This window comes from Aethalodelphis obliquidens, unplaced genomic scaffold (genome assembly GCF_003676395.1).
Source record: "Aethalodelphis obliquidens isolate GAN/ISIS:26980383/991018 unplaced genomic scaffold, ASM367639v1 scaffold16, whole genome shotgun sequence".
Classification (NCBI taxonomy): domain Eukaryota; kingdom Metazoa; phylum Chordata; class Mammalia; order Artiodactyla; family Delphinidae; genus Aethalodelphis; species Aethalodelphis obliquidens.
Genome location: NW_020837960.1, coordinates 12835757 through 12863039, shown reverse-complemented (window position 1 = coordinate 12863039; position 27283 = coordinate 12835757). Strand labels below are relative to the sequence as shown.

The window sequence follows — 27283 nt, the reverse complement described above, 5'->3', positions numbered from 1 at the left end:
ATTAATATAAAACTCAGGGGAGAAAGCAGGCTCAGTGCTGGAACCACTGGTCTATTTCTGAAATTTTTTTCCTATTGCTCCTTGTATTACCATAGAACAAGTGCTCAATACACAACAAACTGACTTCAAAAATCCAAACTTAAAAAACTGGATGCATTTTTTCTACATTCTCCCATGTATCATTAAATAAAGGAAGGAATTATAGAAAATAAATGCTAAACTGGGGCTTCCCTGGTGGCGCAGTGGTTAAGAATCTGCCTGCCAATGCAGGGGACACGGGTTTGAGTCCTGGTCCGGGAAGATCCCACATGCCGCGAAGCAACTAAGCCCGTGTGCCACAACTACTGAACCTGCGCTCTAGATCCCGTGCATCACAACTGCTGAGCCTGTGCTCTGGAGCCCACATGCCTAGAGCCCGTGCTCCTCAACAAGAGAGGCCACAGCAATGAGAGGCCTGCGCACCGCAATGAAGAGCAGCCCCCACTCGCTGCACTAGAGAAAGCCCACACCCAGCGACGAAGACCCGAAGCAGACAAAAATAAATAAATTTATATATTTTAAAAATAGCTAAACTGGTAATACGGCATGCCTAGAAAAGAACAATCAGTGAGCAAAAAGAGGAAAACAATAAGAATTAAAAGATAAAATTCATATCTCCAACTGCTGTTTAAGACTGAAGAACAGTTATGTCTTCGTTTGTAAATGTTCCCCAACTATAAGTGGAGATTATACCTGACTTCTGACCGTAATGAATAACGCCTTTACTGATTTCTGGTTTATCTTTGTATGTACTACTAATTCCTAGAGAAAGCACCTTTTAGAATATAGCAAGGGAGCATACAACCTTCCATAAATATCCCTTTCTTCAAAATTCTAGGTGGTTATAGTTTAACATGAAAGAGCCTAGGGGATTACATTTCACTCTTGGCTCTCTCCATCTTCCTCTTGCTCCTAAGTATTAAAGAGAGAAGTTTTTTTTCCTTTTTAGCTCCTTTTTTTTCTTTCTTTTTTTTTTTGCTGCGCTGGGTCTTTGTTGCTGCGCGCGGGCTTTTCTCTAGTTGTGGCGAGCGGGGGCTACTCCTCGTTGCGGTGGCTTCTCTTGTTGCAGAGTATGGGCTCTAGGCGTGTGGGCTTAAGCAGTTGTGGCACGTGGGCTCAGTAGCTGTGGCTCACGGGCCCTAGAGCGCAGGCTCAGTCGTTGTGGCACACAGGCTTAGTTGCTCTGCGGCACGTGGGATCTTCCCGGACCAGGGCTTGAACCCGTGTCCCCTGCATTGGCAGGTGGACCCTCAACCACTGCACCAACAGGGAAGCCCCCTAGCTTCACTTTTTTTTTATAGGTATCATTTCGAAACTATATAAAATGTCTCAAAAAATTGTTTTAGGCATTTGTAATGAACTATTCCATCTCTTTCCTAAAGCAGTGATGCACGTCATTAAGGTAGCTCTTCTACTGCAATGGTAATTTTACAAGTAGATTACAACTTCCATGAAAATAGATTATGTCATATATTCCATATGTTTCCCTTGTAATATCTATCACACAGAATTATGCATACAAAAAGAAGTACTAAGTATTAAGCACATTAAATCTCATTATAGATCAGCAATCGATTATAATAGGAAACACTGACTCTGAACCCCAATTAAACAAAACGTTATTCCCTCCAAAGCAGTTCCATTCTTCTCATTAGCAGACTTAAACTGCTGTTATACTTTGAATTTCAACAATAAAGATTTGTGGAAATTTGTTTTGCTCTCTTGTTATATACATATTTTTAAAATAATCTTGATTTTGCCTGTTGACTGGCAAAGTCTAAAATATTTACTATCTGGTTCAGGAAAAGCTTGCTGATCCTGTGACAGGATTAAGTCATGGAAATGTCAATAAGGAGCATCCAACTGTCTTTTTTTTTTTTTTTTGCAGTACGTGGGCCTCTCACTGTTGCGGCCTCTCCCGTTGCGGAGCACAGGCTCCAGCCACGCAGGCTCAGCGGCCATGGCTCACGGGCCCAGCTACTCCGCGGCATGTGGGATCTTCCCGGACCGGGGCACGAACCCGTGTTCCCTGCATCGGCAGGCGGACTCTCAACCACTGCGCCACCAGGGAAGCCCCAACTGTCTTTTGATGGGAGTAGGTAGTGACGTCAGTGGTGCAGTGGTTAAGAATCTGCCTGCCAATGCAGGGGACAAGGGTTCAAGCCCTGGTCCGGTAAGATCCCACATGCCGTGGAGCAACTAAGCCCGTGCGCCACAACTACTGAGCCTGCGCTCTAGAGCCTGTGCGCCACAACTACTGAGCCTGTGCTCTAGAGCCCGTGTGCCGCAAATACTAAACCCGCGTGCCACAACTACTGAAACCCGTGCGCCTAGAGACCATGCTCCGCAACAAGAGAAGCCACTGCAATGAGAAGCCCGCGCACCGCAATGAAGAGTAACCCCCCCGGCTCAGCAATGAGGACCCAACACAGCCAAAAATAAATAAATAAATAAATTTAAAAAAAACCCAAACAAACGTGATGGTTGGGCTGAGGCTAAAAGATGAGATTGAGTTAGCAGGGCAAAGGGAGTGTGGATTGGAGGAAGAGTGGCCCAGGCAGAGGGAAAAGCATCTGCAAAGAATTAAAGCCTAAGGGCCTGGCACATCTAGAAATGTGTTCAGAGTGGCTGGAACCAAGAGAAGAGAGGAGGGATCACCAGGAGGAAATGTGGCTGTGAGGTCAAACGAGGTCAGGACTGAAAAGGGTGCCTTGAATTTAGCAAAAGGGTGCTGAGACGATTGGTGGGTGGTCTTCATTTATTTCCACAGTGAAATTGGTGAGTGGTCTCCGTGGATTGGCAAGAACAGAAGCCAGAATGCAGTGGGTTAAGGAGAAAATGGGGAGGATCCAGAGTTGGTCAGAGAGAAAGAGGAGTAGCTACTGGGGGATGTGGAGTAGTCTTCATGAAGATGGGAACGATTTGAATGTTCTGGTTAAATGCTAAGTAAGTAAGTAGGCAAAAAACCCGTGGGTAAAGAGGAGGGCGTGACAATGCTTGGGAGAGTACAGAAAGCCTTCACTGAGGTGACACTGAAGTTAGGGCTTGAAGGATGAGGTGGGAGTTTGTCAGGTACGTCAAGAAGAGTAGGGCGAGGGCCGAAGGAGCCTAGAGAATTGAAGAACTGCGCAGAAACTCGGATTGGTTTGAGCTCTGAGCCGTGTGTGTCAGGACAGGACGAGAGGCTAGGAAGGCAGGTCGGGGGCTAGGGCGCAGAGGTTCGGAGTACGGGCTTCGCTCTAAGTCGGGCTCCACCACTTAACTAACTGTGTGGTATGTGCAACAGCCTGGGCCTCAGTGTCCCCATTTGCTACACGAAATAATAATCTTTACCTTATACAGTGGCCAAGAGTATTAAATCATTGAACGTGCATCGATCGTTTAGCACAGCGTCCAGCCCATCGAGAACTAAATGCGAATACTTCTTGGTGATAATGATTACCAGGCCAAAGCTCGTTTCTACAGGCCCCACGGCCACGCTTGGGAAGGAATGTTAGCTCGGGTGGGGCCGCGCCCACTCGCCACTCCTCCGCCCTCCCGGGCCTCGGGACCAGTACTCTGAGAACTGGGCCTGGCCAGAGACGGGGTGGGAGGGCCTCGCGGGCAGGGGACGTGCCGCCGCTTACCGGGGCTGGGGTCCCGCTCCTCGTCCTCCGCTGACCCGCTGGCCTTGAAGCCGGGCGGCAGTGCCGGCCCGATAAGATCCCTCGCCATCCGCGGTGGCAGACACTAGTCTCACACACAGGTGTATCCACGCCGAGTCAAACCCCCGCGAGGTAGCCCGCCATACGCAGAAAATGAGGGAAGTTTTTCCGGTCCCGACCAATGACGTGGCAGCCTGTGATTGGCTGACCTGTCTCATTAGCGGTAACGGAAGTGACGCCTAAGGCTTGCTCCACATTTCGCACGCTGGCTTCCCTACTAGGTGGATGGCATGGGTGAGCCGGCAAGTGGTTGCGTGACTCGCACGGGGTGGTTTTCAGCTCCCGAGGTGACCCCCACTTTGGAGCCTCTGAGGGACGGTGCCTCGCTGCCGGACAACTGGATGTTCTGGGCGATGCTGCCGGCGCCGCCACCACCGCCTTCGTCGCTTCCCGCAGGAGGGTCCGAACCTTCCTCAGAGGCGCAGCCCCCCGCGGAGGCCCAGAGCCTCCCCCAGGCGCCTCCCCCCTTTGACGCCCAGATTCTTCCCGGGGCACAGCCCCCTTTCGACGCCCAGTCCCCCCTTGATTCTCAGCGTCAACTCAATGGCCAGCCTTCCTGGAATTTCCAGGCTTCAACATCATGGTACTGGACACAGTCTCCTGGTGTTCTTCCTTGGCATCGGCAGCCCCACAACACTCCGGGTAGGTTGTTACTCCTCTCTGTACCACCCCTTACCTTTCCTTTTCCCTTCTTCCCACTCCTTTTCCACCCTCTCTCCCCTTGCTCTCTCCCCTTCTGATACTGCCTTTGCACTCTTGGAGTCTGGTCATTAATGTCTCACAGTTCGTTCCAGTTATGTTTTTCCTGCCTGTTCATTCAGTTTAACAATTATTTATTGAATTCCAACTATGAACCAGGAAGGGGAGATATAGCAGTGAACAAAACATACAAATATCCTTATTTTGAGCTTAAATGCCCTGGTGTAGGAAGACAGACAATAAACGAAAGAAAGCAGTGTGTATTAGAAGGCAGTGAGTGCTATGGAGAGAGAGCAGAGTGACAGGCCGTGCAGTTTTAAATGTCAGTGTCAGTCGTGCGAAAGGTGACGTTGGAGCAAAGACTTCAGGGAGGTGAGGGATCAGAGCAGAGCATGTATCTGGGGGATAGCGGTACAGGCAGAGGGACCTGCAAGTGCAAAGGCAGAAGCTATAGATCAGAATGGAACCCAGTGAGGCAAGAAAGGACTGAGCCGGGGGTGGAGTCGTAGGCAATGGAGGAAGAGGGCCTTGTAGATCGTGGGAGTTCTACTGTTATGATATGTTTAGTTCAGGGGAGTGGCATGCTTTGATTTATGTTTTCAAAGGGTTAATATGGCTATTGATTGGAAATGACGGAAAGGGAGATGAGTTAAGAAGGTATTGCAGTTAACCTGGTGAGAGATACTGGGGACTTGGACCAAGGTGGAGCTCAGGAGGTGATGAGAAGTAGTTGGATTCTAGATATATCTTGAAGGTAGGGTAGGGTCAGCAAAATTTGTTGAGGAATTGAATGTGGGATGGGGTGTAAATAGGAGACGAGAATAACTTAAAGTTTTTTGCCAAGCAAGTGGAAGGATGAGGGAGTAGATTTGGAAAGGAGACCAGGAGTTGAGTTTGGAATATGATTTGTGTCAAGTAGAGATACTGAACTGGCTGTTAGCTGTTAGTTTGTACTTTCAGGGGAGGTTTGTGGCTAGAGCTGTAAATCGGGGTGTCATTAGCATAGAGATCATATTTAAAGCCATGCAATTGTTCGCTTGGAACAATTCAATTTACATTAAGTTGAATCCAAATCAGTGTTTACTGTATGCCTAATGCTGGGGATATGAATGTGCCTAAGACAGTCCCAAGCGAGGTGAGATGGGTTCATAAATATAAATCACAGTGCAGTGTGACTGGTGATAGAGGCATATAAAAGGAGATTTCAGAGTATGGAGAAAGTTGGGGAAAACTTTTGGAAGTAGTGTATTGGGAGATGTTTAATATTCTGGAAGAGATACTTTTTAGGTGGAAGCAAAGAGGTGTCAGTGCAAGGTGAGTTCTGAAGGTTGCAGCGTTCTGGTGTGACTGAAGCATAGTATGTGGAAGGTACAGGGAAGAGCAGGGTGAAAAAATACAGTGGGATCTCATCGAAGGACTCTAGGAAGCTACTTGCTTCCAGAGTCTTGAGCAGGGTTGTGATGACTGGAGGATTATTTTTGTGGTGTCAGTGTGCAGGGTCTGTTGGAAGAGAGGACTTAGGAACTGGAAGCCAGTCTGGAAGGCTGTCACAGTGATCTGGGTGAAAGATCAAGGTTTCAGAGTTGGGTCATGGCAATAAGAAAGGAAAAATATTTGAGAAGAAATTTATTTCACAAGGGTCTGTTTTCCTGATGTAAAATTGATGCTGAAAGAGCTCCATTCGGCTCCAGCACCGTTTACATTTCTTTTTTCTTTTTAAAAATATATTTATTTATTTATTTATTTGGCTGCGCTGGGCCTTAGTTGCGGTACATGGGATCTTCATTGCGGCGTGTGGGATCTTTGGTTGCAGCATGTGGGCTCTTAGTTGCAGCACGTGGGATCTAGTTCCCTGACCAGGGATTGAACCCAGGCCCCCTGCATTGGGAGCACAGAGTCAACTACTAGACCACCAGGGAAGTCCCCGGTTTACATTTCTAATGTTTGAAATAACTACAAGGAATTTTACCAGGTTAGCTTGTCCATTCCTTTACTTAGACATCCAAAGCATCTATGGACATGTAATCTTACCAATATGTATTAATTTGAAAAATGTTTATTTGGTAAACTAGTCTTAATCTTTGTTAATTTGTTTGAATTACTATTCTGCCTAGAAGTAGTTTACCACTGTTTTTCTCAAGTATTTATGACGTTCTGTAGCAAAATTTTAAATAATTGTATAGTTGCAAACATTTCTGGGTCTCATTTTGTTTTTCAGTTAAACATTCTTATCTTCCACGAAAACATGATGCAAAGGTCAATGACTTCAACATGTCTCCCAGGAGAAAACAGAAAAAAAGGGTATTTTTTAAGATGTTCTTGAATGTGACACTTTGGTCCCTATGTCACTGTTTCATATCTTGTGTTTCAATCATAACTGTCTCAGTGTTTTGCATTCATTATTGACACAGCAGAGCCTTGCATAAAAGGATCTTTAAGGGTCTTGGCTGTAAGTAAAAACTTCAAGCAAAATCTTTTTGAGAAATAAATGGAGAAATTGTAGAAAAAGAAAACATTTAATCCATTTCAGTATAGTATCAGGAGTAAATATAATGGGGAATTATGATTACAGATAAATGTAAATGTTATTAAACTTCAATGAAGTAAACAAAAGTGTGATATATATATTATACATAATATATATTATATATTTAATTTATTTATTTTACTAGCATATTGGGAGGAGAAGGATGAAATTAAAAGTTTTTGTTTTTTTTAATGAGGAACAACCCTTCATTATGTTCAGAAACTGAGTCTTAAAATAGGCTTCTTTTATTCTGATGTAGCTTATAATCTGGTCTTTCAACTTTTAAGATGTGTAAATAATTTTATTAGTTTAGAATAAATTGAGTAAATCTACAGCATGAGATTAGTACCCTTCATTTAGGCATCAAAACTATGTAACTAATATTAACAAAATATTGTGAAAGTATGTTTATTAACATAATTTCAACATTGAACAATTGGGGCCCTATATAGCCTATCATTGTAATAATCATTTTTGTTTTATGTTTAAACATAAAAGTAATAAATTGGGAATTAAAAAAAACTAATATTTACCTAAATAGTTCTTTTTTTCTCATTCTGTAGTTAAAATATACACACACGCACGCACGCACTTGTTTTTCCTAAAAGAAGAAATACTGTATTTACCCTGAATATTTATTTTTAGGTCATTTTGACATATGGTCTATTAAGTTTTAATTAGATTACCAATTTTAAATCTACTCACAATTTATATTAGCTTTACTCAGATTTAAAATTTTTTAACAAGCCTGGCTTTTCCTAATGTATTTGTTAAAAATAAAAACAGAATCATCCCTTCATTAAAAATGTATTCAGAAGTGTTTGCCACCTGTAAGGGTTGTGTGAAGAATCAAAATATGTACTGTATTTTTACTGATGATTAGAGTTCTCACCAAAAGCCTAATGCCTCTTCATTTTTGTTTGCAGAAAAGAAAGGAACCAGTTTTTCACTATTTTTGTGATACCTGTGATCGTGGTTTTAAAAATCAAGAGAAGTATGATAAACACATGTCCGAACATATGAAAGTAGGTTTTCTTAGTTGTCCTGATATTTATTTAGCAAAATGGGGGTATTTGGTAGAAATTCTGAGCTTCCTTCCCTTAAAAGTTTATAGTTTTCATAGAAATGTTGTTAGATGACTTGCCAAATTGGGACAGTAACTCTGGGATTTGCAGTTTGAGGGTGGGAAGCCCACTGCTTCAGGAAGTGTGAGATGACAGTAAAAGAGAAGGGAGGTCTGGCAGCTGTTTGTATGTATGCGCCTCATCTGCTCTGTGAGAGGCTGGGCCTCTCCTCCGGTTGCTCCGTGCTCCTTTGTGAGTTCTTTCTCCTTTAAGGCTGCCCTTGACTAACCACACAGTGTAATTTGCCTTGGCCCAGCACCGTCTACGGGTGGTTTACACCGTATTAAGTACTTTTAACCAGGATATTTGAGAAGTAAAAAAGTTAAAAAGAAAGTTCTTAGTTTGGAAAGGTTCTCTTTCAGTTTGTAGGCGTGCCCCTTAACTTTAGGAATTAAGAACATTTTACAACATTGCTGATGTCGTGCATTCACTCAAGTGGAGAAGTAAATGATACGCATTACTGTACTATATACTTAGAGAGTGCAACTCTGTTTGGAGTGATTTTTGTTTTAGGTATTCAGTGATAACACCACATAGACGGGATACTGTGTAATATGACCAGAATATGTCTGTATATATAGTAGTAAGGTAAATTTTTTATGGAAAACATTGAGTAGCCTTTCTTAAAAATTCTTACAGTGCCCTGAGGTAGATTGCTCTTTTAGTGCACATGAGAAGATTGTCCAATTCCACTGGAGAAATGTAAGTTCTTTTTTTGTTTGTTTGTTACATGCTCTTTTTATTTCATTGATTTATTATCTTCATAGCTCTCTATTTACATAGCCTACTAACGAGTAACATTCACAGAACACTGTACTTTGTAAGGCATTTTTACATCTACTATTCAATTTTATCCTTGTAAGCCATTGTGTAAAATAAATAAATCTTGGCCCTGTTTAACAGATTGGTAAAATGATTTGCCCAGGGTCTCAGAGCTGACCCCTGCACTTGAATTTCATGATGGCAAATTCTGTTTTACTATACCATGCTGTTTCAAATTGTTTTGTATATTCATTATTTCTCTAGCTAACTTTCTTAACTTTGGTTGGTAGGTAATTCATTTGGGTATTTAATATCAATCAAGTATTCGGTGACATTTACTTTGTAACCAAAATGATATTATGACTTTTTTCCTATCAGCAGTACTAATCTAAAGACAAGAGAAAAATTCTTTTTCCTTTAAAGGAAAAGTCATAATAAGGATAGATAAAGCTTGCTTACTTAGTTTTAAAATTGTCTCTGCTAGTAAATTTACTTTTGGGTACACAGTCTCCATTATCCCCCATAATATTTGAGATTTAGTCAAAAGCATACAATACGCTTCTTGATATTCAGCAGACATTTTCCCCTTAGACGCATGCTCCTGGTATGAAGAAAATCAAGTTAGACACTCCAGAGGAGATTGCAAGATGGAGGGAAGAAAGAAGAAAGTGAGTAAAGAGTTAAGAACTAGTGAAACAATTTTCTTTTACTGTGGCAAGGCTGAGGACTTGAAAATAATGACCGTTCTGGCCCTACTGAACAATTTGAAAAAGGAAATTTCGTCTTTTGTTATTTATTTATTTAAATTTTTGAATTTTATTTTATTTTATTTATTTTTTAAAATATTTATTTTTTTATACAGCAGGTTATTAGTCCTCAATGAATTTTATTTATTTTTTTATACAGCAGGTTCTTATTAGTCATCAGTTTTATGCACATCAGTGTATACATGTCAATCCCAATCACCCAATTCATCACACCACCACCACCACCACCACCACCACCACCACCACCACCACCGCCACCACCACCACCACCCGTGGCTTTCCCCCCTGGTGTCTGTACGTTTGTTCTCTACATCTGTGTCTCAACTTCTGCCCTGCAAACCAGTTCATCTGTACCACTTTTCTAGGTTCCACATACATGCGTTAACATACGGTATTTGTTTTTCTCTTTCTGACTGACTTCACTCTGTATGACAGTCTCTAGATCCATCCACATCTCAACAAATGACCCAATTTCGTTCCTTTTTATGGCTGAGTAATATTCCATTGTATATATGTACCACATCTTCTTTATCCATTCATCTGTCGATGGGCATTTAGGTTGCTTCCATGACCTGGCTATTGTAAATAGTGCTGCAGTAAACATTGGGGTACATGTCTCTTTTTGAATTATGGTTTTATCTGGGTATATGCCCAGTAGTGGGATTGCTGGATCATATGGTAATTCTATTTTTAGTTTTTTAAGGAACCTCCATACTGTTCTCCATAGTGGCTGTATCAATTTCCATTCCCACCAACAGTGCAAGAGGGTTCCCTTTTCTCCACACCCTCTCCAGCATTTGTTGTTTGTGGATTTTCTGATGATGCCCATTCTAACTGGTGTGAGGTGATACCTCATTGTAGTTTTGATTTGCATTTCTCTAATAATTAGTGATGTTGAGCAACTTTTCATGTGCTTCTTGGCCATCTGTATGTCTTCTTTGGAGAAATGTCTATTTAGGTCTACTCCCCATTTTTGAATTGGGTTGTTTGTTTTTTTAATATTGAGCTGCATGAGCTGTTTATATATTTTAGAGATTAATCCATTGTTCGTTGATTCGTTTGCAGATATTTTCTCCCATTCTGAGGGTTGTCTTTTCCTCTTGTTTATGGTTTCCTTTGCTGTGCAAAAGCTTTTAAGTTTCATTGGGTCCCATTTGTTTATTTTTGTTTTTATTTCCATGACTCTAGGAGGTGACTCATAAAAGATCTTGCTGTGATTTATGTCAAAGAGTGTTCTTCCTATGTTTTCCTCTAAGAGTTTTATAGTGTCTGGTCTTGCATTTAGGTCTCTAACCATTTTGAGTTTATTTTTGTGTATGGTGTTAGGGAGTGTTCTAATTTCCTTCTTTTACATGTAGCTGTCCAGTTTTACCAGCACCACTTATTGAAGAGACTGTCTTTTCTCCATTGTATATCCTTGCCTCCTTTGTCATAGATTAGTTGACCATAGGTGCGTGGGTTTATCTCTGGGCTTTCTATCTTGTTCTATGTTTCTGTTTTTGTGCCAGTACCATATTGTCTTGATTACTGTAGCTTTATAATATAGTCTGAAGTAAGGGAGTCTGATTCCTCCAGCTCCGTTTTTTCCCCTCAACACTTTGGCTGTTTGGGGTCTTTTGTGTCTCCATACAAATTTTAAGATTTTTTGTTCTACGCAAAAAGGAAAAAAAGAAAAATGTATAAGTTTCTATTAGGGCTTCCCTGGTGGCGCAGTGGTTGAGCGTCCGCCTGCCGATGCAGGGGACGCGGGTTCGTGCCCCGGTCCGGGAAGATCCCACATGCCGCGGAGCGGCTGGGCCCGTGAGCCATGGCCGCTGAGCCTGCGCGTCCAGAGCCTGTGCTCCGCAACGGGAGAGGCCCCAACAGTGAGAGGCCCGCGTACCGCAAAAAGGAAAAAAAGAAAAATGTATAAGATTTTTTGTTCTAGTTTTGTAAAAAATACCATTGGTAACTTGATAGGGATTGCATTGAATCTGTAGATTGCTTTGGGTAGTACAGTCATTTTCACAATATTGATTCTTCCAATCCCAGAACATGGTATATCTCTCCATCTGTTGGTATCATCTTTAATTTCTTTCATCAGTGTCTTATAGTTTTCTGCATACAGGTCTTTTGTCTCCCTAGGTAGGTTTATTCCTAGGTATTTTATCCATTTGGTTGCAGTGGTAAATGGGAGTGTTTCCTTAATTTCTCTTTCAGATTTTTCATCATTAGTGTATAGGAATGGAAGACATTTCTGTGCATTAATTTTGTACCCTGCAACTTTACCAAATTCATTGATTAGCTCTAGTAGTTTTCTGGTGGCATATTTACGATTCTCTATGTATAGTATCATCTCATCTGCAAACAGTGACAGTTTTACTTCTTCTTTTCCAATTTGTATTCCTTTTATTTCTTTTTCTTGTCTGATTGCCATGGCTAGGACTTCCAAAACTATGTTGAATAATAGTGGTGAGAGTGGACATCCTTGTCTTGTTCCTGATCTTGTTCCTGAGGAAATGGTTTCAGTTTTTCACCATTGAGAATGATGTTTGCTGTGGGTTTGTTGTATATGGCCTTTATTATGTTGAGGTAGGTTCCCTCTATGCCCACTTTCTGGAGAGTTTTTATCATAAATGGGGGTTGAATTTTTTCAAAAGCTTTTTCTGCATCTATTGAGATGATCATATGGTTTTTCTTCTTCAATTTGTTAATATGGTGTAACACATGGATTGATTTGCGTATATTGAAGAATCCTTGCATCCCTGGGGTAAATCCCGCTTGATCATGGTGTATGATCCTTTTAATGTGTTGTTGGATTCTGTTTGCTAGTATTTTGTTGAGGATTTTTGGAACTATATTCATCAGTGATATTGGTCTGTAATTTTCTTTTTTTGGAGTATCTTTGTCTGGTTTTGGTATCAGGGTGATGGTGGCCTCAAATTATGAGTTTGGGAGTGTTCCTCCCTCTGCTATATTTTGGAAGAGTTTGAGAAGGGTGGGGGATAGCTCTTCTGTAAATGTCTGATAGAATTTGCTTGTGAAGCCATCTGGTCCCAGACTTTTGTTTGTTGGAAGATTTTTAATCACAGTTTCAATTTCATTACTTGTGATTGGTCTGTTCATATTTTCTATTTCTTCCTGGTTCAGTCTTGGAAGGTTATACCTTTCTAAGAATTTGTCCATTTCTTCCAGGTTGTCCATTTATTGGCATAGAGTTGCTTGTAGTGGTCTCTTAGTATGCTTTGTATTTCTGCAGTGTCTGTTGTAACTTCTCCTTTTTCATTTCTAATTTTAATGAGTCCTCTCCCTCTTTTTCTTGATGAGTCTGGCTAATGGTTTATCAATTTTGTTTATCTTCTCAAAGAACCAGCTTTTAGTTTTATTGATCTTTGCCACTGTTTTCTTTGTTTCTATTTCATTTATTTCTACTCTGATCTTTATGATTTCTTTCCTTCTGCTAACTTTGGGTTTTGTTTGTTCTTCTTTCTCTAGTTCCTTTAGGTGTAAGGTTAGATTGTTTATTTGAGATTTTTCTTGTTTCTGGAGGTATGCTTGTATTGCTATAAACTTTCCTCTTAGAACTGCTTTTGCTGCATCCCATAGGTTTTGGATTGTTGTGTTTTCATTGTCATTTGTCTCTAGGTATTTTTTGATTTCCTCTTTGATTTCTTCAGTGATCTCTTGGTTATTAAGTAGTGTATTGTTTAGCCTCCATGTGTTTGTAATTTTTACGTTTTTTTCCCTGTAATTGATTTCTAATCTCATAGCCTTGTGGTCTGAAAAGATGCTTGATATGGTTTCAATTTTCTTAAATTTACTGAGGCTTGACTTGTGACCCAAGATGTGATCTATCCTGGAGAATGTTCCGTGTGCACTTGAGAAGAAAGTGTAATCTGCTGTTTTTGGAAGGCATGTCCTATAAATATCAATTAAATCTCTCTGGTCTATTGTGTCATCTAAAGCTTGTGTTTCCTTATTAATTTTCTGACTGGATGATCTGTCCATTCGTGTAAGTGAGGTGTTAAAGTCCCCCACTATTATTGTGTTACTGTCGATTTCCTCTTGTATAGCTGTTAGCAGTTGCCTTACGTATTGAGATGCTCCTATGTTGGGTGCATGTATATTTATAATTGTTATGTCTTCTTCTTGGAATGATCCCTTGATCATTATGTAGTGTCCTTCCTTGTTTCTTGTAACATTCTTTATTTTAAAATCTATTTTATGTGGTATGAGTATTTCTACTCCAGCTTTCTTTTGATTTCCGTTTGCATGGAATATCTTTTTCCATCCCCTCACTTTCAGTCTGTGTGTCCCTAGGTCTGAAGTGGGTCTCTTGTAGACAGCATATATATGGGTCTTATTTTTGTATCCAGCCTGTGTCTTTTGGTTGGAGCCTGTGTCTTTTGGTTGGAACATTTAGTCCATTCACGCTTAAGGTAATTATCGATATGTATGTTCCTATGACCATTTTCTTAATTGTTTTAGGTTTGTTTTTGTAGGTCCTTTTTCTTCTCTTGTGTTTCCTGCCTAGAGAAGTTCTTTAGCATTTGTTTTAAAGCTGGTTTGGTGGTTCTGAATTCTCTGAGCTTTGGCTTGTCTGTAAAGGTTTTAATATCTCTGCTGAATCTGAATGAGATCCTTGCTGGGTAGAGTAATCTTGGTTGTAGGTTCTTCCCTTTCATCACTTTAAGTATATCATGCCACTCCCTTCTGGCTTGTAGAGTTTCTGCTAAGTCAGCTGTTAACGTTATGCGAGTTCCCTTGTATGTTATTTGTTGTTTTTCCCTTGCTGCTTTCAATAATGTTTCTTTGTCTTTAATTTTTGCCAATTTGATTACTTTGTGTCTTGGTGTGTTTCTCCTTTGGTTTATCCTGTATGGGACTCACTGTGCTTCCTGGTCTTGGGTGGCTATTTCCTTTCCCATGTTAGGGAGGTTTCCGACTCTGATCTCTTCAAATATTTCCTCTGGTCCTTTCTCTCTCTCTTCTCCTTCTGGGACCCCTATAATTCGAATGTTGTTGCATTTAATGTTGTCCCAGTGGTCTCTTAGGCTGTCTTCATTTCTTTTCATTCTTTTTTATTTATTCTGTTCCACAACAGTGAATTACACCAATCTGTCTTCCAGGTCACTTATCCGTTCTTCTGCCTCAGTTATTCTGCTATTGATTCCTTCTAGTGTAGTTTTCATTTCAGTTATTGTAATGTTCATCTCTGTTTGTTTGTTCTTTAATTCTTGGTCTTTGTTAAACATTTCTTGCATCTTCTCGATCTTTGCCTCCATTCTTTTTCTGAGGTCCTGGATCATCTTCACTATCATGATTCTGAATTCCTTTTCTGGAAGGTTGCCTATCTCCACTTCATTTAGTTGTTTTTCTGGGGTTTTATCTTGTTCCTTCATCTGGTCCATAGCCCTCTGCCCTTTCATCTTGTCTGTCTTCCTGTGAATGTGGTTTTTGTTCTACAGGCTGCAGGATTGTAGTTCTTCTTGCTTCTGCTGTCTGCCCTCTGGTGGATGAGGCTATCTGAGAGGCTTGTGCAGTTTCCCTGATTGGAGGGACTGGTGGTGGGTTGGGCTGGTTGTTTCTCTGGTGGGCAGAGCTCAGTAAAACTTTAATCTGCTTGACTGCTGATGGGTGGGGCTGGGTTCCCTCCCTGTTGGTTGTTTGGCCTGAGGCAACCCAACACTGGAGCCTACCTGGGCTCTTTGGTGGGGCTAATGGCAGACTCTGGGAGGGCTCATGCCAAGGAGTACTTCCCAGAACTTCTGCTGCCAGTGTCCTTGTCCCCACGGTGAGCCACAGCCACCCCCCGCCTCTGCAGGAGACCCTCCAACACTAGCAGGTAGGTCTAGTTCAGTCTCCTATGGGGTCACTGCTCCTTCCCCTGGGTCCCGATGCACACACTACTTTGTGTGTGCCCTCCAAGAGTGGAGTCTCTGTTTCCCCCAGTCGAAGTCCTGTCGAAGTCCTGCTATCATATCCCACTAGCCTTCAAAGTCTGATTCTCTAGGAATTCCTCCTCCTGTTGCTGGACCCCCAGGTTGGGAAGCCTCACGTGGGGCTCAGAACCTTCACTGCAGTGGGTGGACTTCTGTGGTATAAGTGTTCTCCAGTTTGTGAATCACCCACCCAGCAGTTATGGGATTTGATTTTATTGTGATTGCGCCCCTCCTATCGTCTCATTGTGGCTTCTCCTTTGTCTTTGGATGTAGGGTATCTTTTTTGGTGAGTTCCAGTGTCCTCCTGTTGATGATTGTCCAGCAGCTAGTTGTGATTCTGGTGTTCTCACAAGAGGGAGTAAGAGCACATCCCTTCTGCTCCACCATCTTGGTTCAGGCTCACCCATGGAAATTTGGTCTTTTATAATGTTGCAAATATTCAATGGAAAATGACCAGTCCTAATTTTGTCATTCTTCAGAATTGGTATATAGTGACTTAGGGAGTATCATTACTTGACGTATAATAAACACACAGTATTTATTATTGCAGTTTTGATTCCTTGCATTCCCTTATAACGTTGGTAGTAGGGAATAGGACTGTAAATTATATTATATGAGGCTATTTGAATGTAGCTTTTGGTAGACCTAATAGGAACTCTTCATAAATGATGTCATAATGGGACCTTGCTCTTTGAGGGGAGCCACTACATGCCCCCTCTGTTAAATATTCACTGAGGCAGTGATGGGTGAGTGCTATTTTTTAAAAAAATGTATAATACTTTGTTATGTTTATTGTTTTGATTACTTTAAAAAAGTTGTTGAATGATTGGAGTGTGCTAGGCAGAGGGAGTACAGCAGTGACAAGATACACACGTGCCTGTCCTTATCCATAAAAAGACGAGAAATGTTTTCCTGTAATTAAAGTCTAAGAAATTTGAGTCTTACCATGTGACTTGTAGCTTTATACTTATAAGGGAAGAAAGCTTAGAAGATGTCTAGCTAGAATCTACCATTGAAAAATCCCATGAGGATGCTGTTGTCTCAGGATAGGACCAGGATACCTCATCCTGAAACAGAAGACCAAGTCAGAGCTATTAGGATGGTCAGCAGCACTTTTAAGTCAATAGCTGTTTTTCTGGAATTGAAAAATGAGGAGAGCCTCAGATAGGAAGAGTTACCTTCACAGGTCAAGAAGGATACTTAAAAACTTTTAACCAGCAGGTTAAAGTTGTACTTCGTTCAACTTAAAGTTTTCAGCTTAAAGCCCCTGTATGTATGTATGTGAAGAGCTGTGTGAAATGTTGCACTGTTATGTGAGAGAGTTAGCTACTGCCCTTTAAAGCCTGAAAGGTAATTCTGAGGAAAACCAGCATAAACGTAAAGATTTAGAACCAACCAAGAACAAATAGAATTCAGCAAATGTGTATGCAACTATCCTTTATTAATACTGTGTAAAGAGTTAGATGAGGGTGAAGGACAATCAGAGGAAATTAATTCTTAAGCAAGTAAACCTGGGTCCAGCCAGTCAGCAGTCAACATGGACTCAATGGATTTAATAGAATTTTAAGAGCATCCTTGGCTAACAAATGTAATAATCTAGGGTAAGAATCTAGGCCACCTGGAGTAGGGTATACTAGAATGCCTTTTCCTCTTTATCTCCCGGCAGAATCTTATTTATCTTGTAAGACCTGTTGGGTTTTGTTTGTTTGTTTTGTGGTATGCTGGCCTCTCACTGTTGTGGCCTCTCCCGTTGCGGACTCCAGATGAGCAGGCTCAGCAGCCATGGCTCATGGGCCCAGCCGCTCCACAGCACGTGGGATCCTCCTGGACCGGGGCATGAACCCGTGTCCCCTGCATCAGCAGGCGGACTCTCAACCACTGCGCCACCAGGGAAGCCCCCTGTTTTGTTTTTTTTAACATGTATTTATTTATTTATTTCGGCTACGCTGGATCTTAGTCGCGGCATGCGGACTACTTCTTACTTGCTGCACGCATGTGGGATCTAGTTCCCCGACCAGGGATTGAACCCAGGTCCCCAGCATTGGGAATGCAGAGTCTTACCCACTGGACCACCAGGGAAGTCCTAAGACCTGTCTTAAGTGTCACCTGATTTGTCATTCTCTTCTTCTTCTTCATTTCCTCTATCTCAATGCTGTCAGAGTGCTAGTTTGTAACAAGATAAGGAACTTGTACCAGAATATAAATCTATACCTTACTTTCTTCATTGAGAAAGTCTTCGTAAGAAGAACGTGTCAGCTGAACTAAATATATTTTGTTTAGGGACATAGCTGATTTATACCCTGACATAAGTGTGTGGATTGGCTGCCAGTCCACGGACCAACCTCCCCTAAAGCATTATTCACTACTTCCTGTGTGAATACATAGCTTATTAATACAAACACAATAGCGTTTGTTGCATTATATTATAGGTGGCCCTAGTCTTAGACATCTTTGATTCTGTTGCACTTTGCGTAGTACCTGGGATTTAGTATGTGGAGAATAAATATTTGTGGACTGAATTACCGTTAAATGGTGCAGTGTGGGAAGAACCAGTCTTGGCATTGATAAGGAGCCTTAGCCAATTGCATGGTCAAACTTAGAAGTCACAGGAGTTGGGACCATGACGTGATTTGGCTTAGTGAAGAATTTGAAGGAGTTCATGTAAAGCTCCTTGCCTCCTCTAGGTGGCTTCTTTACAGGTACAATTTTTTTCTTCTCACGATTCCACTTCACTCTAGTTTTTTGCTTTCTGTTTGTTTTGCTTATTTGTTTTTTATTTGTTGGGTGTATCTTCTTCTTACTATTTTGCACAGAGGAATAGTCAAACAAGAAGAGTTAGCTCCCCTTCCTGATACTTAGTTTTTAAAGAGCTGGTGATGACAGTATTGAAGATTATATCCTGCTAGATGGACTGGAAATTGCCTACCTGCAAAGGTTTTTCCCTGGTACTTTACCCTGACTTTGGTCAGTTGGAAGTTGTTGCAGCTCAGTGGTGCCAGCCCCTGTTGTATATGTTTAATTCTTTTGAGGAGAATGATGATGGCTATTAGTCAGCAATGATTATAAAGCAACTGAGAAGTTAACTAAGTAAGGTGTTGAATCTCTCAAGTTTTGAGTTCACTTAAGGCAATAGGGAAGTTCTGAAATGAGTTCCTGATTAACCAACTTTGGTTCTTTTATATCTAACGAGTGTTTAAATTAAGTCATTATATAAACTGGGAAAATTGGACCCACTATTAAATTAATGGTAGCCAGCTTCAGTGATTCTGTTCTACTATGTCTCTAGCTGTTCTACTCTCCCACAGTCCTCCACTCTACCCTCCTTCTCAGCATATAAGAGGAAGGACCTCATCTAGTCTGGAGGAGTGGGGTGTTCCTTGACAAAGGGCAGTTGAGCTGAACTTAGACCTAATTAGGAAGAAAGGGGAGGTAGGGGCTAGTGCACAGACAGATTGGCATGAGTATAGGAACTTGAATATAGGTAAGAGATGATAGAAGCTTTTGAAAGATGGCAGTTGTGGGGACAGAACTAGGTGGATATAGAACATAAAAATGGGCACTGTTTGGTAGTTGGACATTTGTGAGGTTGAGGAGGAAAGAGGTTTTGAGGAGATGTCCAAGTTCCTCTGTGAAAGCACCTTTGTGAAAGGTGGTGCCTGTTGCTCAGACAGGGAATCCCGGAAGAGAATCACATTTGGAGGTGTTGATTTAGGACATCGTTGAGTATGAGGAGATTCTGAGATGTCTATTTGAAGATGTTGTGTAAGCATTGGGACTCAGACCAGACTGGCTGGAGATAGATATTTTAAAATCATGAAACCATGAATGCAGAAGATATACCCCACAGAGAGAGGGTAGAGTGGAGAGGGAAGATAGCCTAAAAGGGAGTTAAAACCAACAAGCCTGCTGAGCAAGAGCCAGAGAAGTAGAAGAAAACTCAGAATATGACCTGTCGTGGAAGCCAGTAGAAGGGAGGATTTCAAGAAGGAAGATGTGATTATCAGTGCAGATTGCTGTGGAAAGGTCAAATAAAACAAGAACAAAAAGTGACTGGTTTTGTGACTTGTAGGGCCCCCTTGACGTGGATTCCAGATGATTGCTCCTTGGCCCTTCTTCTTGGAGTTTCCTGCCATCTGTCTCCACAGCTCTCTGCAGCTCTGACAGCCTCCCCCATGATTCTTTTTTTTTAAAAAAATATTTATTTGGCTGCGTTGGGTCTTAGTTGCAGCAGCGGGATCTTCGTTGCGGCACATGGGATCTTTTGTTGTGGAGTGCAGGCTCTTTGTTGCTGCATGCGGGCTTGTCTCTAGTTGTGGTGCACGGGCTTTAGAGGGCACAGCCTCAGTAGTTGCGGCGTGTGGGCTCTCTAGTTGTGGCGTGTGGGCTCTAAAGTGCTCAGGCTCAGTAGTTGCGGTGTGCAGGGTTAGTTGCCCCACGGCATGCGGGATCTTAGTTCCCCAACCAGGGATCGAACCCACATCCCCTGCATTGGAAGGCGGACTCTTAACCCCTGGACCACCAGGGAAGTCCCTCCCCCGTGATTCTTAACAAGGCGGATTGCAGTTGCCTTTACCACCCTGCCCTTGGCATATATATAGATGGTCCAACAGAAGTGTGTATCCTTTGAATTCCGCTGACTTTGAGACTCACAGCTTACAGCAAAGAGTTTCATCTGGCACCTTTTTACCTTCCAATTTCCAGTGTCCTTTACCTCCATGCAGTTTCTGCCACTTACTTTCACGGCCACCCTGTGGATCTTCTGGACTTTCTGCCCCGGAAATCTTGAAGTTGGGCTTACTCCTCTTTGGTCATAACTTGCATTTCATCCAACTGTCTCACTGTCACCTGTACCTGGTCCCGGACTAGTTGAAGCCTCCCACCTCTTACCCCCTTTACCTTCTTTTTCTCTCATCCCCCTTCTGTCTTTGCTTCTCTGCCAAGTTTAAGTCACTTCCACCACTCTCAGAAGCTCAGCTCCCTCATTCCGTTGCCCTTCGTTACACCCACCTGGCAAAATCTCAGCCCTGGCTCAGTTGCTAAGTGTTGTTCAAGAAAACCACACAGCTGAAGTACACTCTGCAGAGGAACACTCAGCAGTGTTGATCACACTTAAGGAATTGACTTTGACCAACGAGGTTAGGCTATTCTCTTTGTGTTTGTTCTTTTTTCATGCAAATTGAGATGCTAGTATGCATGTATTTTTTAGTTACACAGATGACTATGTAGAATAAAATTTACAGATAAATTTGTTAAACTGATTTTATTTTAGCCAGGTAAAATGCCAGTGAAAACAACACCTTAGAACTGACAGTCAGGGTACTGTAATGTGGGCTTAACATATCTTTCCTGATTAATCCCACATTACTTATAGGAGTTCTTTGTCCCAGCCAGACTTGGTTTTTTTCTTTTTCATATCCCAAACAAGTTTTTTGAACTTTTAACCTCTGTTTGGATCATGCTGCTTCCAGAAAATCCTCCCTTCTCTATCCTTGAAGTTCTGCTCACTGCTTTAGTCCAGCTGAAATCCTGCCAGACTAAAATTTTGGGAGTATTTTTCCTTATCTGCCTAGAGGGGTATCTTGTTCCTCTTTGAATGTGGTATCCCCTCTGCCTCCTTAGTGTATGTGCCCCTCATTATGGTACTATTGATGAACTTTTTTGCTTATGTGGCTTTTTTAAAAAAATAAATTACAAGCTTTAGAAATGTAAGAACCATGGTTTGTGTGACTGTTTATATCCCATGGTGCCATAGGTAGAAGGGATGTTTATAAATGTCGATATATGTAAATGGGGCTTGAAAATATTTTTATTATGGGTGTTATTCTATTTTGGTATATACAAGTAAGTGGTTGGAGAAATCTTGCTGAGATTCATATTTTTGATTTATGTTTTAAACTATACTTTTGTCATTGTTAAAGAAATTGGGCAGTGTTGATCAGATTAATAACTGTAGTTGGAATTCAGTAATATAACTAATGGTACTTAAACTGCTGTGGGTTTGAACAATAAATTCTCACCACGTAGGACAGATCATCACCAAGACAAACCAAATTGATCTGTATTTGAATACATTACTTTCTACAGTAGCTTTCCCCATTTGAACGTGAACTCTGCCACCTTGTGGTTTTGTGCAACAAGTGCTTTAAAGGAAAAAATTCCACTGGCTAGAGAAACTTAAGGAATATTAACATTTGAAGATGCAAACTAGCTTAGGTAGCACGTGTTTCTCTAAAGTCCCTGGTAGAAGACTAGTTTGGTTTTGTAATGTAATCGAGAACTCTCAGCCACCTTTGAATTTATGTTGATGTACATTATAGCTTTGAATAACTTCCTGACAAGAGTTTAGCTTGAAATTAGAGGTAAACATTCAGTATTTGAAAAGGCAAAGATTGTTTTATATATGGCCAAGGTTACTGAAAAGAGATAGTAGTAGACTCTTGCCTTTAAGACCCTCACTCTAATGGGAGACGTGGGAAGAATATCCGTAGGTGGCCGTGAGAGCACAGGCAACTGAAGCATTAATTTTTGCTGTGTGGGGATAACAGTGTCTGGTCAAGGGATAGCTGGCGTCTTTGGAAGGCAGGGCAATCAGTTCGTTTTGCAGGACTTCTTGTGAGAGGGGTCGTGCCACCCCTTCCCTCCCCCTCCAATTTATTTGAAGGTGAAGTTTATTCTTTTTTAATGCATAGTTCTGACAAACATCCATAGTTGTGTTTAATTAAAAACTTTAAGGCTTTCCACTAATAACCTGCAAAAAAAGAAATCCTAGCCAAAAAAAAACCGGTAGTTATTTTTTCTTAATTCCTGTCGGGTACAAATGCTGTATGATTTGGCATTAGGAAAAATGAGTGGTAGAGGTTCGTTTCCCAAACCTCTTATTTTTGAGATGTTGAAACATACTTCACGGCAGATTTGGAGTCCACTAGGTGGAGTAGTTGTGTTATTTATTTTAATACTGCAGTTACTGTGGCTCTGAGGAAACGCTTTACAGCTGTGTCCCCAGTTCTTTCAGAATTCCAGCAGAGGGGCTGTGCTCCTAAAGAATGCTACATCTTTTTGAAGTTTGGAAAGACTTTGAAATAAAAATGCAGTAGTGTTGAAGTAGCTGTGATTCAGGGAGAATAAAGAGGGATTGTGTTTTTCTACAGAAGAGGCTTAAGGGAAAAGCCAAGGAGTGGGTGGTGATTTGAGTATAAGGAAAGAGAAGGGTAACCAGAATGAGATGTGCTAAGATAATGGTTGGTTCCATGTTGCTAATTTATTGACTCTGGGGCTTAAGGATTGTCACTGGAGGCTTAAAGGCTTAGGCAAGGGGAAGACAAAGAGGGGGTAAGAAATGAAAGAGGGAGAAGAGAGCAAGATAGAGAGCATACGGTTTCAGGGCCACTTCCTTTTGGGGTGTTGGGAAAAGATGGAAGTAGGGAGAAAAGTGATTTTAGCAGATAAAAATAGAGAAACCAACTGTGAAAATACCACTCGTCACAGTCTTTATAGCTTTATAATATCCATTCTCTACCAGGAGATATTGGACTAAATTTTATTGGTATGTAATTGTACAATGTAACACAATTTGTGATTTTTCTCCACAGTTTTCTCTGGATTTGTGTAATTTAGAAACCTGAACTGTGTCCTTTATCAAAGATCCAGACTTTTCCTTATTCTTGTATCTCACTAGTATGTTGCTGGAAGGGGCTTCTGATTATTGTTGTATGTATAACTAGGTCTTGTGTTTCTGGTTTCCCATTTGGGGGGATAATTTGGTCTCTGGTACCCTTGTTTTCCCTAGTTTTTAGTCTCTAGGTTCTATGTAAATAAGAATGGTATAACTTTTGCAAGAAAATTTTATTAATTTAAGCACTGATATATAGAATCTTATAACTTTGGAAGGGATATAAAAATCCCCTACCTTTAGGAAGGTGACACTTCAGTCAGCCAGAAAGAAGAAGTGAGCTGTTTTAAAAGACTTCCACCAAAGGAGTTTCCACAACATTCTTGATGTCTCATTCAAGGAATTCTTTATTATATCTCACCTAAAATCCACTTCCTGTAACAAACTGTTTATATGCCTTATCATTGAGAAACATTTACATAGCTCCTTGCTTATACATGAAACACTGTAGGACCAAGTCTTTATGTTTAGCATATGACCCAACATGTTAAGGGTTGCTCTGTAACACTCAGAAGAAAAACGTTAAAGAAACACATTTTGTGTTTCTTTAACATTTTTAAGACTAAGAATAAGTGAATTTCAGAGGTGTGAAGAGTGTTGATTAGCTGTGAGTTACACGTCTAGACACTGTGGTGCCTGTGAAAGTCATCACCTTTTCCTCATCATTTCTGCTTCGGTGTAGTTTGTCTTCAGGTTGAGAACAGCTGGCTGCCATCTTCCCTGTAAGATCATTTTTTGTCACTTCTCTCCCTCTTTTAAAGGCTGCAAATAGTTCTAGTTCCTTTCATCTTTCTTCAGAGGTTTTATTTTTTCATCCTGTTAATCATCTTTGAGTCTCTTTTGAATCCCCTCCAAGTTTTATTTTTCCTTAACATTCCTTTTCAGTTTAGAAGTACAAAGCTGGATGCAGTGCCCTGAGAGTTTCTGATCACCTTTGAGTGTCATGAGAGGATGATTTCACACTTGTACCTGTGCCAGAGTCCATTTCATATCGCCTTAGATTATGTTTGCTTTCCAAAACTGTACTCATGTGGTGCTGACTGCCTGTCAGATTTTTATCTCCTGTGACCTTGATCTTTTCCTCTTATGTTTATTTATAACTTGTACATTAATCATCTTTTATTTGTGGAGTTTATTTTTCTTGGCTGGATAGATTGCTTTGCACTGTCCTCACTGAAATTCATTGCCTTTCTTTTTCTGATTACTTCACCACTTACTCAATGTCATTTCTATTCTTATCTTCCAGTGTGCCCAGCCCATGGGCTTCTATTGTCTGTGCTATCCCAGTCAGTGATGCAGATGTTAAAAAAAGAAGGGGGTAGAGACAGTGTCCTCGAAATGATGGCAGAACATGATGTGTTGATGTTTCTCAAAATTTACTCTAATGAGCAGCCAGGCTGAGTGGTAGAGGGCTGTCTGTGTTCCCCTCCTTTCGTGCTTTTTATGCTCCTAGTATCTGTTCCTCTCACCACCGAAGTTTGGTGCCCCCATCACCACACAGCTGTGCTAAGGAACAAAGAAAGCCTTTGTCAGAGCAATTCGTCTTGCACGCTGCTGTCAGATTTAATTCTTTTCACTGCCTTGTTCATATCTTTCCCTGTTCATAACTTTCAGTGGCTCCCCAACGCCACTGAATTAAAAATAGCTTTCTCGTCTGGCATTCGAGGCACATTTTGGCCCCAGCCTCCCTTTCTGGTCTGATTGCCTGTAACTGTTTCTTTAAGAATGAACCACTTGCCATTCTCTCACACTTTCTGAGGCCTTGGTTTGTCTGCATTGTTTGCTTAGAACACTCTGGCCAAAAAAAGAAAAAAAAAGGTCCCTGGCAGTCCAGTGGTTAAGACTCTGTGCTTCCACTGCATGGGGCATGGGTTCGATCCCTGGTTGATCCCACAGGCCATGTGGCGTGGCCAAAAAAAAAAAAAAAGCACATGCTGACGCTTTTCCTTCAGATTTTTGTCTCTTAACACCATTTAAGACCAGTGTCTTTCATGTTCCTTTCTTTGTGGATTTCTCCATCTAGATAGGATCTTTCCTTCCCAACCTCCCTTATACTCCTTGGGATGCTTAATATTTTGTCTTGTTATAACTAGTCTTTAGAAATAACCATGCTTTTCTTAACCTTCCTGGTAGACTGTAGCTTTTTTTTTAAGAACTGTCTCTTCCTCATCTTGGTAACTTTGGATATACCTCCTGGTATGTATTTGCATAAGTAGATGCATAAGAAAATACCTTTTTGTTTATAGTATTTATGGGTATGTGCCAAATAAATGAACTCTATATATGAGTTTCAGCACATTATGTGATATATTTGATTTAAATTCTATTGTAAGCTTCTTACTTGGTAACAGACTGGTAGCAGAGTTTGGACTGGCAGCTGGTATATACTTTGAGTAGCATTGTTACAGTCTACTTTTTCACCCTTAAAAAAATTCCAGAAGGAATTAAAAGTTTATATCAATTTACTGCATTAGTCATTAAACAAAAGTTGTTAAATGCAACAATTGCTTGATTGCATAATTAAAATTTACTCTAAAAGCCCTTTTATAATGGACTTTTATTGTTCTCTAGAAATTACCCAACTCTGGCTAATATCGAAAGGAAGAAAAAGTTAAAAATTGAAAAGGAAAAGAGAGGAGCAGTGTTGACAACGACACAGTATGGGTAAGTTCCTTAAAATTGCTTGCACCCTCAATGCTTATTTTAAATGAATGTATGTACTTATAAATAATAAAAAAGCATACACCCAAATCCTAAACCCTCTACACTTTCAATTCTGAAATATTTGCTTTTGTAACTTTTTTATTTAAAAATTTAAAAATTATATTTAAAAATAAGTGGTACCCTACATTTATGTGGTTTTCAAAACGATTTACAGTAACAAGTCTCTTCTGTCTTTGTATCCTAGCTAAACAGTTCTCCCTCCCAGAGGTAACGCATTGTATCTTTCTAGAGATATTTCATCTTTATATAGAACATAGATAATGGTCTTTTTTTTTCCTTTTTTTTTTTTTTTTTGCGGTACACGGGCCTCTCACTGCTGTGGCCTCTCCCGTTGCGGAGCACAGGCTCCAGACGCGCAGGCTCAGCAGCCATGGCTCACGGGCCCAGCCGCTCCGCGGCACGTGGGATCCTCCCAGACCGGGGCATGAACCCGCGTCCCCTGCATTGGCAGGTGGACTCTCAACCACTGCGCCACCAGGGAAGCCCTTCCTTTTTTGATACTATTGTACGTCTTGCCTTTTTTAGCCAAATAATATACTTGGAGATTGTCCTATATTGACATATAAACAAGACTCCTCATTCTCTGAGGGTGTGTAAGAAGCATAAGAATATCCCAAAGGGTCTTTTTTTTTCTTAAACAAAAAAATTCTCTATTGACAGACATTTAAGTTTTCACCAATCTTTTACTAATAAAAAGTTGCCATTATTGCCCTGTACATATATTTTACACATGTGCAGATATTTCTGAGCATGGATACCTAGAAGTGGTTTTGCTGAGTCAAAAGACATGTGTATTTATAATATTGATAGGTGACTGCCAAATACCTATCATAGAAGCTATTGTAGTTTACTCTCCCACCAGCAGTGTATGAGACATCCCATTTTCCCCAGTGCCTCACATTCATAGAATTGTTTCCATTTTGTTTTGTATTGAGTGTACAACTGAATGAATTTATATACGTTCACATACCTACATACCCATGTAACTTCCACACATTAATAATACATAGAACGTCTTACCTTACAAAGGTTTCTTTCGTAGGCTATCCTTAGTTCCATGCCTCCCCACAAAGGTAACCTCTTTTCTGATTTCTATCATCATAAATTTATTTTACCTGTTCTTAGAACCTGGTATAAGTGGAATCATATAGTATTGATGTGTCTTCTTTAGCGTATAGTTTCTGTGGCTCAAAATTATCTTGTGAGATTCATCCATATTGTTGTGTATAGCTGTAAATCCATTCTTGTTGCTATATAGAACTTAATTGTGAGAATATATATTCATTCTACTATTGGTCATTTGGGTTGTTTCCAATTTGGGCTATTATGAATAAAGCTACTATGAAC

The 27283-nt window shown here is 40.8% G+C and overlaps 2 protein-coding genes across 4 annotated transcripts in view; one reads left to right on the top strand and one right to left on the bottom strand.

The window, feature by feature from the left end:
- The window catches only part of GPALPP1 (GPALPP motifs containing 1), a 31356-nt gene extending 27527 nt beyond the window's left edge, over window positions 1-3829 (bottom strand). For all 3 annotated transcript variants that reach the window (XM_027116223.1, XM_027116221.1, XM_027116222.1), the window contains exon 1: window positions 3666-3829. In XM_027116223.1, the coding sequence (XP_026972024.1) occupies window positions 3666-3753 (88 nt within the window). In that variant the 5' untranslated portion in view covers window positions 3754-3829. The remainder of the gene's footprint in view (window positions 1-3665) is intronic.
- Window positions 3830-3947: 118 nt separating this feature from the next.
- Window positions 3948-27283, top strand: part of NUFIP1 (nuclear FMR1 interacting protein 1) — a 44385-nt gene continuing 21049 nt past the window's right edge. The window contains exons 1-6 of the mRNA XM_027116220.1: window positions 3948-4385; window positions 6661-6743; window positions 7896-7994; window positions 8733-8795; window positions 9447-9523; window positions 25784-25876. Of these exons, the coding sequence (XP_026972021.1) occupies window positions 3974-4385; window positions 6661-6743; window positions 7896-7994; window positions 8733-8795; window positions 9447-9523; window positions 25784-25876 (827 nt within the window). The 5' untranslated portion in view covers window positions 3948-3973. The remainder of the gene's footprint in view (window positions 4386-6660; window positions 6744-7895; window positions 7995-8732; window positions 8796-9446; window positions 9524-25783; window positions 25877-27283) is intronic.